Here is a 19,009-nt window from a genome sequence, read left to right as displayed (position 1 = left end):
AATCTTTTATGAAGAACTTGCCCTCATTAGCAATTTGCCTGAAATGTAGTTTGTTTAGGAAAGGCCAGAAAAAATTCTTAATTTTTTTCCATCTATTTTCAGACTACAGTAATGAGTTGGTGGCCTAGCAACCTCCAAAGGTAACCATGCCTTCTTAAATTATTATCATGAACTTATAGACTAATAAAATAATATATTTTATTTCAGCATATTGTTTTTTTTAATACTCACATTGTTTCCTTATTGACTAATGGGAGCACTTTTAAGTTGGCTCCTATTCCTTTTGGTATGACCAGTAGTTTTTATGATTTGCTTTTTGGTAAAATGTGTTTCTGTCTCATAAATCTCTGGCTTCCTGAAAGCACTGAAATAGGAAATATATTTTTTTAAAAAGGAGAAATATATGGAGTTCACATAATTTTCAACTTAACTTTAATTTGTGGATTCTTAAAACATTTTGTAATTTTTTTTCCTCTTTTGTTGAGAATCTTGATGCCTAATGCCATTAGTATAATCACTTTTTTTCCTTATCCTATATATAATGATTTAAAATGAATGATACCATTTTTATTATTAATAATGATTCCTAATAGTACTTAGAATTTCTTTGCAGTTCCTTTTTATCCTTAATGTATATGCCACTAGGGATATATATGTAGTAAAATTATTGTACTTTAAAGGCATATGAAGTTATTCATTATGTGGTTTAACTGTCAACTTGATTATCTAGTTGATTTAGTTTTTCAATACTACTTTTTAATTTTTGTTTTATTATGTGTAAAATATCAGCATAGCGGTTCCTATAAAACAAGTACCTAAAACAAAGTTTATGCAGAGAAGTTCAGTTTTCATCCTAGTTTTTCTACCTCAACCACTTTCTCTCTTTATAGGTCTCATTTTTACTATCCTTCCATTAAAAAAAAAAATGTACATAAGAGCAAAATGTGCGTGTGCACACACACACACGCGTGTGCACACAATTTATCCTTCCTTAGTTACAAGGTACTATTTATTTATTTACACTGTTTTGTGTCTTGCTTTTCCTACCTAATAGCATTGTAGCTCACTTCATAGAAGTATTATCCCTTTTTTCACTTTCATAATATTTTATTAATGGGATGGATATTCATTTGGTCTCTCTTGATAAGCATGTGTATTTCCTATTACAAATAGTAGTGCATGGATATCCTTCTCTGCATGTTAATTTGGATTTTGCCAGTGTATCTTTGGGATATATTTCTAGAGGCAGTATTGTTGGATCATAGGGTAAATATATATCAGTTAATATTGCCAAAATCTGCCCTGTAGTAATTATGCAATTTGCTTTCCTCCCTACAATATATGCAAGTACCTGTTTTCCTTATTAATGTATATAGTCAAACTTGTAATTTTCGGTTAATTCAATCTGAAGAAAAATAAGTTAATAAAGTTTTAATTTATATTTCACTTATATATTTATATATTTAAGGCCATTTTTATGTACTATTTCTTCATATCTCTTGCCCATTTTTCTGTAAATTTATAGGTAACCACGTTATAATTTCATGTTAGTGGTATAAATTTTTTCCATACATTTTTATAAGCTATTTATATAATTGGGTAATTAATCCTTTGTGATAAAAATTTTAAATACTGTTATCATTTCTTTTTTAACTTTGCTTATTTTTTCCATGTAGAAGTTTATTTTTATGTATTTCTATTTTTAAAACTTAATTCTTTTTTTTTTTTGGTGAGAAATTTCTCTGACATCTTAGCTACCATTTTTTTCCCACTTCATTTTAAGTAGGAACCTTTCTGGGAAATGGTAGATACTAATGATTGTTCATTGGAGCAGCTATAGTTTATTAGCCATAGTCTATCTGACATAGCCATAGGTCTTTGTAATTCAAGGGACACCAAGGCAGATAAGGATAGAGCCTCCTTTAAGCTAGGCTATGTCCTTTCTCTTTGTATACTCATAATTCTAGCCATAGCTTTTTCTTCCTGTGTTCCATTTTTGTAAGTAATTTGATTTTAGGCATACTCTGGATGTTTTTTTCTGATTTGTAAAATGAAGAGGTTAAATTAGAGGCCTGAAGTGCTTTCTGGTTCCTAAATTCCAGTATGTTAATGAGTTTCAAAGATCTGCTTATTATCAGACATCCTATTTATATCTTATTTCTCTAAGATTTAAAGTGTTTTTCCTCCTGCCTAAACTTGATTTAAAAAAAAAAAAATCTGTATTTCCTTAAAAACATTCAATTCCAGATTTTACTGATTTATAATAGCCTTCATTCCAAAGGCAAGTTCAAATTAATAAATTCTGCTTGTTTGTATCCTGTTCTAACAGCAGGCATAAGTATAGTTGTATCAGTTGTAGTGCAACACAGTTTCTATTTTACTACATCAGCATTTCAGGCTACTAGCAAGGAGTAGCAGATTAGGAAACAGTTTTTACTTAAATTTGTATTTAGTATTATGAACACAGAATATATAGTTTTACATAATTCTATATCACATGGCATAGGCAAAGAAGAAATCAGTGTGTAGAGTTTAATGAGGTTAGATTGGTTAGGAAATCAGCTATGGAAACTTAGATCATAAAGGTCTGCAGAAAATCTGAGTCCTTGCTGTTTACCTGACCCTAAGGATGAGAACCAGTCATGTTTGATGGTGTCTCAAGTAGATGTTGAAGGTATTGACAAGGAGACACATCACACATTAGCAAGTTTATTTTCTTCAGAGGATGTTGTTGGTTCCCTGTCTCCTTTCTTTAAAACAGGGATGTCTTTGTCCATTTCTTAGGCCATTTATTTTCATTTCTGCAGTGGCGGTTTTCCTTATGTGTACTGTTACTTGATTGTACTGCTGCCACCTGGTGATCATGAGGTGACATCATGCCTAAGTTTAATTTGATTTTTCGCCAAGAAGACACCATTAAAGTAAAAGAAGATATGTTGATGTATTCTAAAATCTGGAATATTGTAAAATAAAAAAGATTGTACATGAGTTGAGACATGAGAGTCTATTGTCCAGGACTAGAATTCGCAGTTTTATCATGCTCAGGTTATCTAACCCTCCAAGCCTCAGTTTCCTCAAAGTAATAGTATCTATCTGAGTAATGTGAGGATTGAATTAGACAAAGTGTAGAAGGCTGCTAGGATGTGAGCATTCAGTTACTTTAAGCATCTATTATTATTAAGTAATAATGTTATCCATAAAACATATTAATGTATAATTATATTGCTAAATATATTACTGTTTAACATGACTTGAGAAAGTATAATTTTAGTAGCAATAGTTTAATAGCTGTAGTAGCACCTCCCTTAGGAATAACACTTTTCCTATATATTTACTAAATATCCATGCGTGGTTGTTAGAAGCATGCTCCTTACAGTGAACATTTAATTGGCTTTTAGATTCTCCATGATGCAGCTGGAAGAAACCTTGAAGATTATTGTTCATGCCTTTCATTTCACTGATGTAAAAACTGAATTCTCATTTCACAAAGCTAGTTGCAGAACTCTGTAATGCCTCCTAGTTCTCTTAGAATAGACCAAGGGGGCATCTGAGTTGCACTGTAAGTTGACTCTTACCATAGTTTGAAAGTAGAATAGAACATGGGAACTTTCTCTTTGAGTTTTTTTTTTTGTGTGTGTGTGTGTGTGTGTGTGTGTGTAATGTTGGTGAAATGTTTAATAAACCAACTAGAAGAAAAAAACTCCCATGTCATATTTGTGTATGAATAGTTAATTTCCTTTGTTAGTACCTTTAGAAATAGATGCAAATAAGGTACAGTGGTTATATTTTCCAATTTTCTCATCCCTTCTGTGTCTCTGGTACACTGGTGCATCCTTCTGCTACTACATATATCATAGTGGGGAACATTTTTGGTTACTTTTTTTTGGTCCCATACTGAACTATTAATTCCTTGGGAAGGTCCTTGTCTTTAATTACTATATATAGAGTACTTGGTATAACACTGAATTATTTGTTGAATAAAGGAATCTACTTCTTGAAGCAGTATAATTTTTAGGTGAGGCATTAGGACAAAGGGCAGAACTTCCATATCACAGCATTTGGTCATTGTCTAATGGCTATAATTTAGGGTCGAGGTTTTGAAGGCTTAAGGAAAGAAAATAGCTTCTAAGGAGTAAAAAGTGATTTGACTTTGACCCTTCTAAAGATTTGTGATAAGAGATGAGAAAGGTACAGCACATTAGCACTTCTGAATTTAAGGATCCTTCCTTTTTTGCTCTTAACTATCTCTTTCTTTTTTCCTTTTTTTTTTTTGGTACCAGCCATTGAACTCAGGGGCACTCGACCACTGAGCCACATCCCCAGCCCTATTTTGTACTTTATTTAGAGGCAGGGTCTCACTGAATTGCTTAGTGGCTTGCTGAATTGCTGAGGCTTGCTTTGAACTCACAATCCTTCTGCCTCAGCCTCCTGAGCTGCTGGGATTACAGGTGTGTACCACCATGTGGCTTCACCTATCTTTTTCATGTTATGATTTCCCTTTTTACAGCAATCTCTTCTGCCTCCCTTCCCTTTTCTGTAGTCCTCCAGCTAAGGCCTCTAGTTTGCATGAGGTAGGTAGGAAAAGGGAAAGGAGATCAGCCTTATACCAGCATATACTATGTGGAAATGCTACCCTGGACTTGAGCTGCATAATAAAACTAGTTTTCTGCCCTTAACGGATGGTCTAGCAAGGAAAAAGGACATGCAAAACATTTATTTTCAGCTTTTCTATAATTTGTAACTCTTGTGGGAAAAAACTCATAAGGCCAAGAAGAAATGCAAAGGAAGGAGAGCCCCTGAGGTTGTTTTCAGGGGAGGTGCTCTGGGCCTGTCTTCTCCAGAGTAAGGCTCTCAAAGGTGGACTGGGAGTTTCACCTCAGTGTGTTTCACCTTTTTAGTGATTTTTTTTTAAAGAAAAACTATACTTTTCCTCTGATGCATATGACCCCACTTATTTTATAAGGTGGTTTGTGACAGTGTCCTGCTGGAAAGACTTTCCTCTTATGATTAGAACCTGGCATAGAACAATGAGGGAGAGTATCAACAGCAATTGGGATAAGTTTTTTTTTTTTTAATCAATAGTGTGTTTATTCCTAAAAAATAAAAGCGTGGTGTTCTTTGCTTCTACAGTCATTTTAAAAGGTACTGAATTTTCTCATCATGCTGTCAATTCACATTCTTAAGTTGAAGTTGGAATGTTAGAACTTAAAATGATGAATTTTCTCATCACTTTCTTTTTTTTTTTTTTTTTTGCCTTTCCAGTTGCCAGAACAAAGGGGATTTAGCGATGGAGGCTTTGTTGGAAGGAATACAAAATCGGGGACATGGTGGGTAAGTTTGCTTTTGACCTTGAGCTTCTCACTACAGTTTAGAAAGCATACTAAGCTGTACTGTGTCTTGGGTACAAAAGCAAAAGTGTTTGGCACAAGCTAAGCTGATCTGCCGCAGTTTGGCTGCAGCAAAATAATCGGGGGGTGACGAATAACTTGTGTACGTTGATACAGCAGGAGTAGGAGCCGTTTATTGCAGGACAGGAGCAGTATTTATACATTCCACACAGCTTATCTAATTAGCATAAACTAGATACATCAGTCAACCAATAAGGAATTTCCACACTTAATGGCTTGTTTTTGTTACTTCTCAAACCACTCCCTCTGGCATTTTGCCAGGCACCATCCAGACTTGTTTACGAACTTTAACATTCCCCTGACAAAATGCCAGGTGTTATTTTGACTTATTTACAGACTCTAACACTGATCCATGTCGTATTCGCCTCATATCTCTTTAGGAGGTTTGTCTCATCTCAGCCATGTGAAGCTAGGCTCTTGCTTTCATTCCAGCAAAAGTAGGAAGTACAGAGGTTTTGGGACCCTAAGATCATATGCTTTTTAAAAAAGCATCAAACACTTAGTGGTTAGAGCTCTCAGTGAACCTTTCCTGGAAATATCTTTGAATCTAATATATTTATGTCTACTACCTCTGTTTCACCTCTGCAATGTCTGTCATTTCTTGAAATTTGGAAGGATATCAATGAGTTTACAATAATAAGGTAGGTTTCAGTAAGTTTCTAAATAATAAGGTGGGAAGAAATAGTTGAAATAAATCTGGCTCAATGATGAATTTCTTGAAATAGCTCTTAAACTCATATCACTTTCCTGCACAATAGCCTGCTTACTTCAAAAGCTTTTTATTTGGTTAGATGAGAATGTGGATAGACTAGTCTGGGTTCTTCCTGAAAGCTTCCCTAAAAATATCACAAAATAGTTGTGGAAGTTTCATTTCACAGCCTAAATTAAAACAGCAATCTTTTGTTTGGCCAAATGATTTAGGCCTTAGGTTGCTTATTAGGGGAAGGCAAACTGTTTTATGGAATAAACCATCCTAAAATGAACACTAAAAGCAAAAGCTCAGAAATCCTGTTCTTCTGGTAGTTTTGCTGAGTGACATTCTTCGTGCCCCGTATCACATCCTTTTTGCTCCTGCTTTTATTTTTTAGGAATAAACACACTATTGATTAAAAAAAAAAAAACTTATCCCAATTGCTGTTGATACTCTCCCTCATTGTTCTATGCCAGGTTCTAATCATAAGAGGAAAGTCTTTCCAGCAGGACACTGTCACAAACCNTTTTTTTTTTTAGAGAATTTTAATATTCATTTTTTAGTTTTCGGCGGACACAACATCTTTGTTTGTATGTGGTGCTGAGGATCGAACCCGGGCTGCACGCATGCCAGGCGAGCGCGCTACCGCTTGAGCCACATCCCCAGCCCTCTGTTGTATTTTTATACGTGGAAAGAAGGAAAACCACTTGAACATATGTCTGTGTTCTTAATGTTTTTTCTTATTTAAAGGGCATTCTTGACATCCTGTGAAGCAGAACTACAAGAGCTCATGAAACAGATTGACATAATGGTGGCTCATAAAAAATCTGAATGGGAGGGGCAGACACATGCTCTAGAAACTTGCTTGGACATCCGTGAACAGGAACTTAAGACTCTCAGGAGTCAGTTGGATATAAAACAAAAAGAGGTAAAACAATTGATTCTCTTATTTTGATAATTTGACTTTGCTTTGTTTATTAAACTATTTTTTTATTTAACTATTTCTTAAAGAAAGCATTTGTGTATCAAGTTAAGTTTTTTATTCTAATTCTGATGGTATGTTTTAAAAGAAAAACTCATTGTGAAATTGTATAAGAATATTAATAGTTATTTCAAGGATCAGTTTTATCCTGTTTACATTTATATTTAATATGTATATAATTTATTTAAGAAAATATAAAAGAGTATCACATGATCATTGTATAATTGTCATCATTAAAATTATTACATGTTCATATTAACATTCACTGAATTGAGTGAAGTTGTTTTGGACTTCATTGTATGGCTAGTTAAAAAAAAAAAAATTAAAGTTGATCCCAGGTTCACTAGTTTGCTCTTGTAGTCTTAAAAGAAAATTCTTTAAAAAATTATGCCTACCTTTTTTTTTTTTTTTTTTTTAGCTGTAGGTGGACTCAATACCTTTATTTATTTATTTATTTTTATGTGGTGCTGAAGATTGAACTCAGTGCCTCACATATGCTAGCAAGCGCCCCACTATTGAGCCATGACTCCAGCCCCCCAAAATTATATTTATCTTTTTTGGAAATTAAGAGAAAAGAAGGAAAATAGGAAAACAAAAATTACTTACAGTCCTACTATCTACTGATACTGGTAATTTTGGGGAAAAGTTTAATAATATTTGCTGATTTATTTCTCATAATTTAATAGGTACAGTAGGAAGAAGTACACTGAGTATTGGAAGGAAAACCAGAAGCATTTATAAGTCCAAATATTATCTCTGAGTTTCTGGCATGAATGTCAGTCTCAAAATGACTGAGGGAGTCAATGTCAGTCTCAAAATGACTGAGGCAAGCAGTAATCCCAAGCCCCATTCTGTTGATCTATGTTAGCTACTATAGGGTCACTACTCGTCAAGGCTGTTGTCAGCTTACTCAGGTACACTTCCATGAATGGCACACATTGAGTTGTGATTTGGGTGATGACTCTTACCAAGAGGGGCTAGGGTTGTGGCTCTGTGGTAGAGTGCTTGCCTAGCATATGTGAGGCAATGGGTTCAATTCTCAGCACCACATATAAATTTAAAAAATGTCCATTGACAACTAAAAAATTTTTTTAAAAAAGTAATTTAGAAATGCTTCATGTAAAATGGAAAGGGCTATGCTTGATAAAAATATTTCATACTTTTCAAGAGAATCTTTAATAGTTGGCTGGCACTTTGGTTCAAAGCAATACATAAGTTGTTTATTTTGTTAGAAACCCATTAAAGAAATTCCTGTATTTGAGATTATGAGACTATTTAGTCACTCTAGGCCAGGTTTGAACTTGTTCATCTAGCTTGGTTTGATGGATATTAGTGTCATTGTTTACTGATTTGTAGAGAAGTTAAAGGACTGTATAGATAGATTAGATGGTAAGGATTTGAAGATTACAAATTTGGCATGGGGACATATTAAGAAATTTAGAGTTGCAGCTTGGTCAATTTCTTCATTGATTGGAATGCTTAAAATTGATAAAATTTCTAGAAGTAATGTACTGTTATCAAATGCTAATAACAATGGACATCTATTCTGTGGAGTTTGTGAAATTGTGTTGTGTTAAAACAATTCTTTCAAGTGTATCATAAACTGATTTGAGCAGTACATGATATAAGAACTACAAATTAAAACTTAAGTTTTTGTCATTTCATTTGCTGTCCAACCAGCTCCAGCCACCTACAGAACATACTTGGAAGAGCATTTAGTACAGGCAATTGAAAGTGAATGCTTTATGAGTTTTATGATTATGGTGTTGGGATTGGGTTGGTTTTAAAGGATGTTTTTGCTGCTGTTTTCTTCTAACTTCCTACAGAACAAATTAAGGAATTTGGAGTTCTGGCTCTGCCTCTTTTTAGCTGACTGGTTTTAGACAAGTCATTTAACCTTTTTGAGCCTGTTTTATTGTGTGCAAAATTTGGATTTAATCCTTACATTACAGTATTGTTGTAAAGATTGAGTTATTGTATATGAAATGGCTTTGAAAAATATGAATCATATAAATAAAATGATCAGTTAGGATTGAAGATCGAGGATGTAGCTCAGTGGTAGAATGAATGCTTGCCTAGCACATGTGATACCTGAGTTTGATCTCAAGCATTGTCCCCATGTGTGTGCGCACACACACACACACACATAATTTGTTATTTAGCCCCTTTTCCTATCATCTATGCAAAACTTGACTCCCATTTCTCTAAATTCTTCCTCTAACAGCATTTAACTTTTTCCCCCTCCTCTTTTTTTTAAATTTACTATAAATGTAAACATTAAATGTGAAGATTTAATTTTATTTATATAGCAGTGTCTGATTGATAATGACCACTCAAAAGTATTTAAATTTTTTGATGTATCGTGGTGGCTCTGAACCCTTCCGTAGTTTAGTTATGGGCCCAGAATGGACCAGATACAGAATAGATCCTTTTGAAAATACCATTCAGCTTCAGACATTTAAATCACTGAAATCAGTTTAAGGTGATCTTAGAGTGCTGTTCTCCCTGGGCATCTCTAAAGTGCTGGGGCTTCCAGGAACCTGGAAGAAACAAACTCAAATTTTTCTCCAAAGAAGAAAACACCATTCTAGGTTTCAACGTAATTCTTCAAATAATTGTGCAAATACAATGCATAGTACACACTCAGAAACTAACTCCAGATGCACAAGGACACAAGACAACAAGAATGACAAACAGTAGAAACAATAGAAAATAGAAACAGACCTATGACAAATCTAGATATTGGCATTATCCTGCTCAGAGTTTATAGTGTTACTAAAATTGAGGGTTTCAAGAAAGAATTGAAAACTATACAAAAAGTGAAATGAGGCCTTAAAGATTGAGATCATGATGAACTGGAAGCTACGACAAGAAGAAAATGTCTGGAATGAAGCACAAAACATAGAAAGTGTATATGAAAGCATAAGAGAAAGAGGATGCTATGAGAAGGTGTAACATAAGTATTTTTAGAATCCTTGAAGGAGAAAGAAGAATGTGAATGGGCACAAGTGATATTTGAAGAGATATTGGCCAATTTTGCCAAAAGTGAATGTTTTGATTGGGTGTGGAATGTTCCCCAAAGTTTTGTGTTTGAAGGCATGGTTCCCCATACAGCAGTGTTCGGAGATAGGGCTTTCTGGATATGATTGGATCACGAGGACTCTTGGTTTCAGAGTTCTCTGGTCTAGTGAATTAATTCATTTTATGGATTAACAATTTGAACAGACTACTGGGAGGTGGTGAGAACTGTGGGCAGATGGAGCATCACTGGAGTCATGCCCTTGGGACTACCTCTCGTCCCTGGCCCCTTCTTGGCTCTCTCTGTGCTTTGTGGCTACTTTGAGTTGAGCAGCTTTCCTCTGCCAGGCCCTTTTGCCATGAAGGTCTGCCTCACCTCAGGTCCAGAGCACCAAAGCTGGCCAGCCATGGACTGAAATTGCTAAAACCGTGAGCCAAAATAAATCTCTTCTCCTTTAAGTTGTTTTTCTCTTGGTGTATGTCACAGCAATGAAAAGCTGACTAACCCACCACACAAGAAGGCCAAGCATCTTAAGCAAGATAAATAAAAAGAAAGGTTTATTTGTGTTGAAAATTAAAGACAAAGATAAAATCTGAAAAGCAATGAAAGAAAAATGATCTATAAACAATCTGAACAGCTGACTTGTCAGCCAAAACAGTGAAACCTGAACCCAATGGAATAATATCAAAAAGGAGAGAAAATGACCTTTCCTCCCTGCCAAATCAGAATTCTATATCCAAAATAAAGATGAAACAGACATTTTCAGAATTTGTCACAAAGCATATATCAGGAGATATTAAAGAATGTTCTTCGGGTAGAAGGAGAATATCCCTTATGGAAGGTCAGAGTTGTAGGAAGAAAGAGAAAACAACAGTAAACATATGGGTAAATTTAAATGAATATTGACTTTATTCAACAGCATTAGACTTTTGAGTTTAACGTATATGTGGAATTATGGTGGCAGTGATGGCATATTTGATTCAAGTTAGGAACAAATGAATTTAAGTCTTTCTGTAGTACTTGGATTGCCTGGGAATTGGTAAAACTGCTAATTAACATTCGGATTGTGTTATGGTTCAGACACGAGGTGTACCCCAAAAGCTCCTGTCAATGCAGGAACATTCAGAGGTAAAATGATTCGAGCGTGAGAGCTGCAATCTAATCAGTCTATCCTAGTTTGAATGGATTGACTGTAGGCAGGTGTGGCGAGGCTGGAAGAGGTGGTTCACTGGGGGCATGCCCTGCATCCCATCTCGCTCCTCTCTGCTTTCTGAATCCGCCAGGAGCTGGGCAACTTTCCTCTTCTAGGCCCCTCTGCTATGATGTGCTGCCTCATCTTGGGCTCAGAGCAGTGGAGTTGGCCATCTATGGACCAGAGACCTCTGAAACCATGAGTCCTAAATAAACTTCCTTTTCTAACTTGGTCTTGTCTGGTGTTTTCTTCACATTGATGAAAAGGCTAATAACTGAAACAACTTGTTATGTGATAAAACCATGTTTTAACTTTGTGTAAACCATTGAAAGTATGTACTATGTAGAGTATATCTTCCAAACTAATAGAAGGAGAAAAATGGAATGATAAAAAGTAATTAGTCTCAAAGAAGGTACATCAGGAGGGAGGAAAGTACACAGCTTATTAAGTACAAATTTAAATGTACTAAGATGATAGATTTAATTCTAAACAGGTCTGCTAAATATAAATGCTGTAGCTGGCCTTATTAAAAGATAAAATGGGTAAACTGAGTTAAAATAATTAATTACTATTTTTGATAATTATAAAGGCATAAGAAGGTTGGAAGTAAGAGGTAAAATAAAATTATATCCCTTGAAAACACTTGATGTAGAAAGGTGGTGTAGTGATATTCAAATCAGAAAAAGGATATTTGAAGCAGAAGCAAAGAATATTATTACAGGTGAAGAGAAGCACTTCATAATGACAAATTTTGAAATTTCAGGGTGTGTAATTATTATGGACATTCTTCGTGCCCCGTATCACATCCTTTTTGCTCCTGCTTTTATTTTAGCTGCTGTGTGCAGCTTCCTGTGCATAGCCAGCATTCCACCACACTATGCTTCTCTCTCTGGGTCCTTGGAAACTGCTCAGGTGAAATCCAGAAGTGTAGGGAAGTTAGCACTTCAGGGCAAGCCAAGGAGTGGAGGCACTGAAATAAATGGATAAAATCTCCAGCTTTCCATCCCTCAGAGGGACAGTTCTGAAACATTCTGTAAGTATGTATAAATAGTTTTAAAATAAAATTCTTTCTTTTCCTCTATCCCTCATATGTATACAGAAAGTGTCATAACTACAAGGGGAAATAGATGAAGCTACAATCTTAGTTGGGATTTTGACATTTTTCTTAGTGACTGATGGAAGAAGAGACAAACATCAGTAAGAATACAGATTTGAGCAGCATGATCAACAAACTTGACCCAATTTATAGAATATTACACAACAGAACTGCAGAGTACACATTCTTTTCTAACACAAACAGATCTCTTAACAAAATTGACCATATCCTGGGCCAAAAAGTAAATTTCAATGCAATTCAAAGCCTTGAAATTATAGATATGTTTCCTTTGAACATAGCAGAGACAAGTTAGAAAAAGATAACTTGAGAGATCTGTATATATTTGAAAATTAAGACAAAGTTCTGAATAATTCATGGATCAAAGAAGCAGTCACAATGGAAATTAGAAAATACTTTTAATGGAAAGATAATGAAAATACAGCAAACTTGTAGGATGCGGTTGAAATGTCTCAGAGGGAAATTTATACCCATAAAAAGCATATATGAAAAAATAGGGAAGGCTGTGAAAGTCAGCGAGATAATATTTCATCTAGAGAGATTAGGGAAAGAGCTTGCTAAGACTAAAGAATTTAGGAAGAAGGAAATTAAAAACAACAACGTTTGAAAATAAAAGTTTGGAAATGATGTTCCATGAAAGAATTCCAAAAGAAAACTGAGCATGAGACAAAGTAAACATTAGGGCCTATAGCAAGGCTAGAGATCTAGGGACATTTTAAAATCATGAAGGAATCAGTTCATTTGGTTTGGTTGTTTCAATTTTATAAGTACTTAATAACATAGCCTTAAAAAATACAAAGTAAAAATGGACAGAATTTAGGGAATAATTAAATTCGTGGTGATAATCTATAATCTATGATTATAGAAGACTTTAATACAACTCTCAATAATTGATGGAACAAGTAGACAAAAATAGATGTAATCAAGATTAATAAACTTGACCTAATTAGTCTAAATGGAGGATTGTACCTAATTGCTGCCAAGTGCACATTCTTTTCAAGAAAATATTTACCACTACAACCATAAAGCAGTTCACAACATATTTCAAAGAATTGACTTATATTTTTGAACAAAAAAAAAAATCAAAACAACAAAACACAACCAGAAAATTCTCAAGTGTTTGATTATTCATGAGTCAAGAAGACATCACAGTGAAAATTAGAAAATAATTTTAGATTGAATGAAAGCCAACTTTCTGTGTATCAAAACTTATGGAGGCTGGGAGTGTATGTATTTCACTGGTAGAGCATATGCTTAGCATCGCAATGCCCTGGGTTCAATCTCCAGTTCCAGCAACACAAAAACAAAAGTGTGTGTTTGTGTATGTGTATGTATACACACGTTACATATAGAGAGATTAGAAATATTGAAAAGCAGTGATCTAAAATTAGAAAAAATTGGCTGGGGGTATAACTCAGTGATAGAGCGCTTGTCTAGTATGCACAAAGCCCTGTGTTCAGGCTGGGGGTGGGGTGGGGCAGTTAGAGAGATAGAAATAGATATTAGGGAAAAAAATAACAGCAAATAAAGGCCAAGAAAGAAGAAGAAAAGATACAGTGGAGATAGGAATAGAAACTAATGAAATAGAAATGTATAAGAGAGGATGAACAAAGCCGTGATTGGTTCTTAGGAAACAATTTAATAAAAGTGATAAACTTGATAAGACTAATGAAGAAAGAAAATGATAACTAATGTTTGCATTTAAAAAGAAAACCCACTATAGAGCCTATTTAGTGTAAATGCTATAAGAGGATAATGTGAATGACAATATGCCCCCAATAGAAAATTTAGATGTAATAGAAAAATTCCTAGAAAAGTATAGCACACAAGAAAAGTTGAAACATGTGAATAGTATCCCACTTACTAAATCTGTCATTGAAAACTTTGATGGAGAAATTTTTCAGTCCCAATTGGCTTCAGTGGTGAATTCTACTAGACATTATAAGGATTAAGTAACACTAGTTGTTATGGTTTAGATGTGAGGTGTCCTTCAAAAGCTCATGTCTGAGAAAGAAAATGCAAGAAAATTTAGAGGTAAAATGCTTGGGTTAAAATTTCTTTAACATAATCAGCGCATTAATCCTCTGATAGGTATTAAATAGGTGATAACTTTAGGCAGTACAGTGTGGCTGGAAGAAGTGAGCCATTGGGGCGTGCCTTTTGGGAATATATTTTGTGAGCTAAGAATAGATTTTGTGAGCTGAAGTCTCTCTCTACTTCTTGGTGGCCGAGTTCTGAGCTGCTTTCCTCCTCATGCCCTTCCACCATGATATCCTGCCTCACCTTGGGTCTAGAGCTTGAGTGTTGACTGCCTGTGGATTGAGACCTCTGTAAGTGTGAGCCTTAAATAAGCATTTACTCCTCTAAATGTTGTTCTTGTCAGATCTTTTGGTTGCAGCAGTGAAAAAAGCTGACTGAGACACTGGTTGTATAAAAAATTTTTCAGAGGGCTGAAAAAAGGAAAGATTTTCCTAACTCCTTTTATAAAACAGCATAATCTTGGTTTCAAAACCTAATAAGGACATAACAGGAAAAGAAAATTATGGGCCAATTTCATATGAACGTGGGTTTAAAACTGAAAGAAAATATTAGCAAACTTAATGTAGCAATATATGAGAAGGGTATCATATTGTGATCAAGTTAGGTTTGGCCTAGAAATTCAAGGTTGGTTTACCATTTGTAATCAGTATAACTCAGCAAACTAGAACTAAAACTTCCTTAATCTGATAAAAGATTATAAAAGAAACATGTAGCAAGTAACTTTAAAATATCAAAAGCTTTATTTCAGAGATTGTATATGAATCAAGGATGCCCAGTATCACTGCTTTGTTTTTCCATCATTGTAATTAGTGGAGGTTTAGACAGTGCAGTAAAGCCAGAAAAAATAAATAAAAACTATAAGGATTAGGGAGGAAGAAATGCCATTGTTATAATTAGTACCTAACTTATTTGTATACATAGAAAATCCAAAGAATCTACAAACTTTTAGAATAAATGAATATAGCAGATTGCTTAATTCAAGGTTACTCTATAAAAATTAATTGAATTCTCTTTATCAGCAAAAAGCAGTTAGAAAAGATGTTTAAAATGATATCATTGATAAGAGTAACAGAAAAAGCACCAAATATAGTAAATCTGAGAGATAAAAGTCATATAGAAGTTTGGCACTGTGGCATCTGCCTGTAATCCCAGAAGCTGGGAGGCTGAGGCAGGAGGACCACAAGTTCAAAGCCAGCCTTAGCAAAAGCGAGGCACTAAGCAACTCAGTGAGACCATGTCTATAAATAAAATACAAAATAGGGCTGGGGATGTGGCTCAGTGGTTGAGTGCTCCCGAGTTCATCCTGGTCAATGCCCCCCCCCCCCCCAAAAAAAAAAGTCATAAAGAAAACTCTAAATTATGGGGAGAAGCTAAAGCTGAAATAAATGAAAGGACTAGAGTATATTCTTGAACTCAGTATTTTAAAGGCATTGGTTTTACCAAAATTGATATATAGAGATATTTAGTTGTTATTCTAATCAAATCCCAATGTATTTTCAAATGAAAACTGACAAGGGTAATTCCAAAATGTGTATAGAAGTAACCAAGACATTTTGATGAGGAATTAAGTTGGAAGACTTAGTATGAGACAGTATGATTATTTAGATGAATATTTAAAATATTTAGTGCATTATCCTAATAGTAGGGTTCATTTTGACATTCATAAATGCATGTAACATAGTTTTCTCCGTTTCAGCCCCCAGTAGTACCCCTTTCCCTCCCTCTTCCTTCCCCCTCCCCCTCTTCCTTTACTCTCTTGGTCTTCCTTCTTTCTATCTATATTTATTTTAAATTAATGCATTATAGTTTTATTTAAAGTTAGAATGTATTGTGGTATATTTATGATATGTACCTAGTATAATTTGGTCAACTTCATTCCCTAGTTCTTCCCCCTTTTCTCCACCCCCTCATTGATCCCCTGCTTCTACTCTACTGATCTCCCTTTTGTTTTCACGAAATCTAAGTTCCTTTTTTCTCTTTAGCTTTCACTTTTGAGAAAAACCCTTGACTTTCTGAGTCTGGTTTATTTTACTTAGCATAATGTTCTCCAGTTCCATTCATTTACCAGCAAATGACATAATTTCATTCTTCTTTATGCCTGTGTAGAACTCCATTGTGTATACACAATATGTACCACAGTTCCCTTATTCATTCAGCCTTATTCACCTAGGCTGGTTCCATATCTTGGCTATTGTGAGTTGTGCTGCTGTAAACATTGGTATGCATGTATGCTGATTTTAGTTCTTCTGGATAAATACTAAGGAGTGGGTTTGAGATCAGTCTGGGTAACTTAGCAATACTCAAACTGGCTCATATGGTGGTTCCTTTCTAGTATAATCTTGTGTTATTATTGCAAGGATAGAAAAACACACAGTTTGACAGAATCGGGTTCCATAATAGAGAGACCTCACATGTGAACATTTGATTAATGACAATACTGAAGGGTAGTGGGATTCTTTTCCATAAATGGCACAACAATAGTAAAATGGGGTACAAAAGAAAGATTTTTTACTTTTACTTTGTATCATACACCAAATTCAGTTGTAGATGGATTATAGATTTTAATATGAAATGCTTAAAAATATTCTAGAAGATGATTTTAGAAAATATGTTAGAAATATGTGATGAGGGGATAGGGAAAAGATTTTTTAAACAATAATTGTAAAGGAAAAGGTTAATGGTTTGATTTTGGACTATGTTAAAATCACAAACCTTTTTACAATGCATAGCAACAAAGAATAGATAAAGTTGTTGTTGTTGTTATTATTATTATTATTATTATTATTATTATTATTATTATTTTGTGGTACTGGGGATGGAACCAAGGGTACCTTGAGCTACATCCCCGGCCCTTTTGAAATTATTTTTTATTTTGAGACAGGGTCTTGCTAAGTTACCCAGACTGATCTCAAACTTGTGATCCTCCAGCTTCAGCCTCCCTAGTGACTGGAATTCCAGGCATGTGTCAAGGTGCCCAGCTAACCCAGCTAAAACTTCTTTAGTTTAATAAGAGGTTAACTGTATGGCAGAATACGCAAAAAAATTTTCATAGCCATTTCATAATTACCTGGAGAAAACATTGAAATGGCTAATAAGCATGTAAAAAAGTGCTCCATTTCACTGGTTATGAGAAAAATGCAAATTAAAACTGCAAGATACCACTAGATATTCACCAGAATGACTAAAAGTTAAAAAACTATGAATAGTGAGTTATCATAAGAACATGAAGTAGCTGGAATTTACATTATTGGTGGTAATGTAAATTAGTATAATCCCTTTTGAAAACTGCCAGTTATCTACTGAAGTTACACTACAATGTGGCAGTTCTATTCCTAATACAAATATGTGGTACTTCTGTTCCTAACAGCACTATTCTTAGTAACTCGAAGCTGAATATAGCTCACATGTCCACGAATGATAAAAAAGATTTTTTAAGTTATGTATCCATACAGTAGAAGACAATATAGCATTAAAAAGAATGAGCTTTTGCTCCAGGCAGCAGTATGGATGACTCTTAAAAACATCATGTTGAGTGAAAGCACCAGCCCCGGAGAACATACCGTATGTATGGAATCATTATTCTGTGTGTATGATAGCATCATTTATATAAAGTAAGAAAAGAGACAAAGCAAAACTGACTGAGAATATTCAAAGTCAGAGTAGTGGTTACCTGTGGAGAAAGAGGCAGTGACTATTGCAGAGGAAGAGGCAGTCTGCTTGGAATGGTGGCCAAAATTGAGAGGATTATTCTCTGCTGAACTTTTCTGTGTATTTATTTCTTTCAGTTAAAGTTTATTTAAAAATAAACCAGTAGCCAGTTCCTATTTGAGTGGTTGAAAACATGCATTTTTCCCCCTCCATTTGGGCCTGGAAAAGTTTGGAAATTGCTAATAGCAATGGTAACTTCTGAGAATTACATGATTTATCATGCTTCCTTTCCCCCTTACATACTAAAATTCTTGCCAATTTTTGCATTTATCTTTATATTTATACAAAGTATGTTTGTCCTTGTTTACTTAGTTAATTGTTTTTTTATATTAATAAATTTTATAAATTTTTTTAACTTCTTTTACTCTAGAAAGTAGTAAAAACAGAGTAATGTGAAGGACTAGAAGTTCTGTGACTATCTTGGTCATGTTAACTTCATTAACAGTTGATATTCTCACTTCTGTTATTGATCAATGATTTAGTGTTACATTATAATTAATAATACAATGAACTGGAAATTGAAGGTCTCAATTTTTCCTTTCCAGTGTCAATATGATTTTCTGGATGAGGGGAGCAAATTCTACATGTTGCTTTTGGTGTGTTTTTTCAGAATAAATTTTCCAGATTTCACACACACACAAACACACACATTCATTCATTCTCTCTCTCTCTCTCTCTCTCTCTCTCTCTCTCTCTCTCTCTCTCTCATACTCATACTCTCTAGTACAGTTTTGGGATGGACTTGCTATTAACTTTAACTGTATAGTGTATTGAAAAGAGATTTCAGTTGGAGTTGGAGGGTTTGTTCTGGCATTTTAGTTTGCAAATCTAATATGCACTCATTGGTTAGTATCT

The 19,009-nt window shown here is 34.5% G+C and overlaps 1 protein-coding gene across 11 annotated transcripts in view; it reads left to right on the top strand.

Moving 5' to 3' along the window:
* The window catches only part of Cep63 (centrosomal protein 63), a 52,044-nt gene that overhangs the window by 3,230 nt on the left and 29,805 nt on the right, over positions 1 to 19,009 (top strand). For 3 of the 11 annotated variants that reach the window (XM_015487024.2, XM_015487025.2, XM_015487027.2), the window contains exons 2-4: positions 103 to 140; positions 5,263 to 5,331; positions 6,850 to 7,027. In XM_015487024.2, coding sequence (XP_015342510.1) covers positions 112 to 140; positions 5,263 to 5,331; positions 6,850 to 7,027 — 276 coding nt within the window. In that variant the 5' untranslated portion in view covers positions 103 to 111. Of the gene's footprint in view, positions 1 to 102; positions 141 to 983; positions 1,003 to 5,262; positions 5,332 to 6,849; positions 7,028 to 19,009 lie in introns of those variants that run through there. The other 8 variants (XM_015487026.2, XM_015487021.2, XM_048794450.1 and 5 more) reach the window with 5 other exon arrangements.

The sequence above is a fragment of the Marmota marmota genome, unplaced genomic scaffold (genome assembly GCF_001458135.2).
Source record: "Marmota marmota marmota unplaced genomic scaffold, marMar, whole genome shotgun sequence".
Classification (NCBI taxonomy): domain Eukaryota; kingdom Metazoa; phylum Chordata; class Mammalia; order Rodentia; family Sciuridae; genus Marmota; species Marmota marmota.
This window is presented reverse-complemented; position numbering and strand designations above follow the sequence as displayed.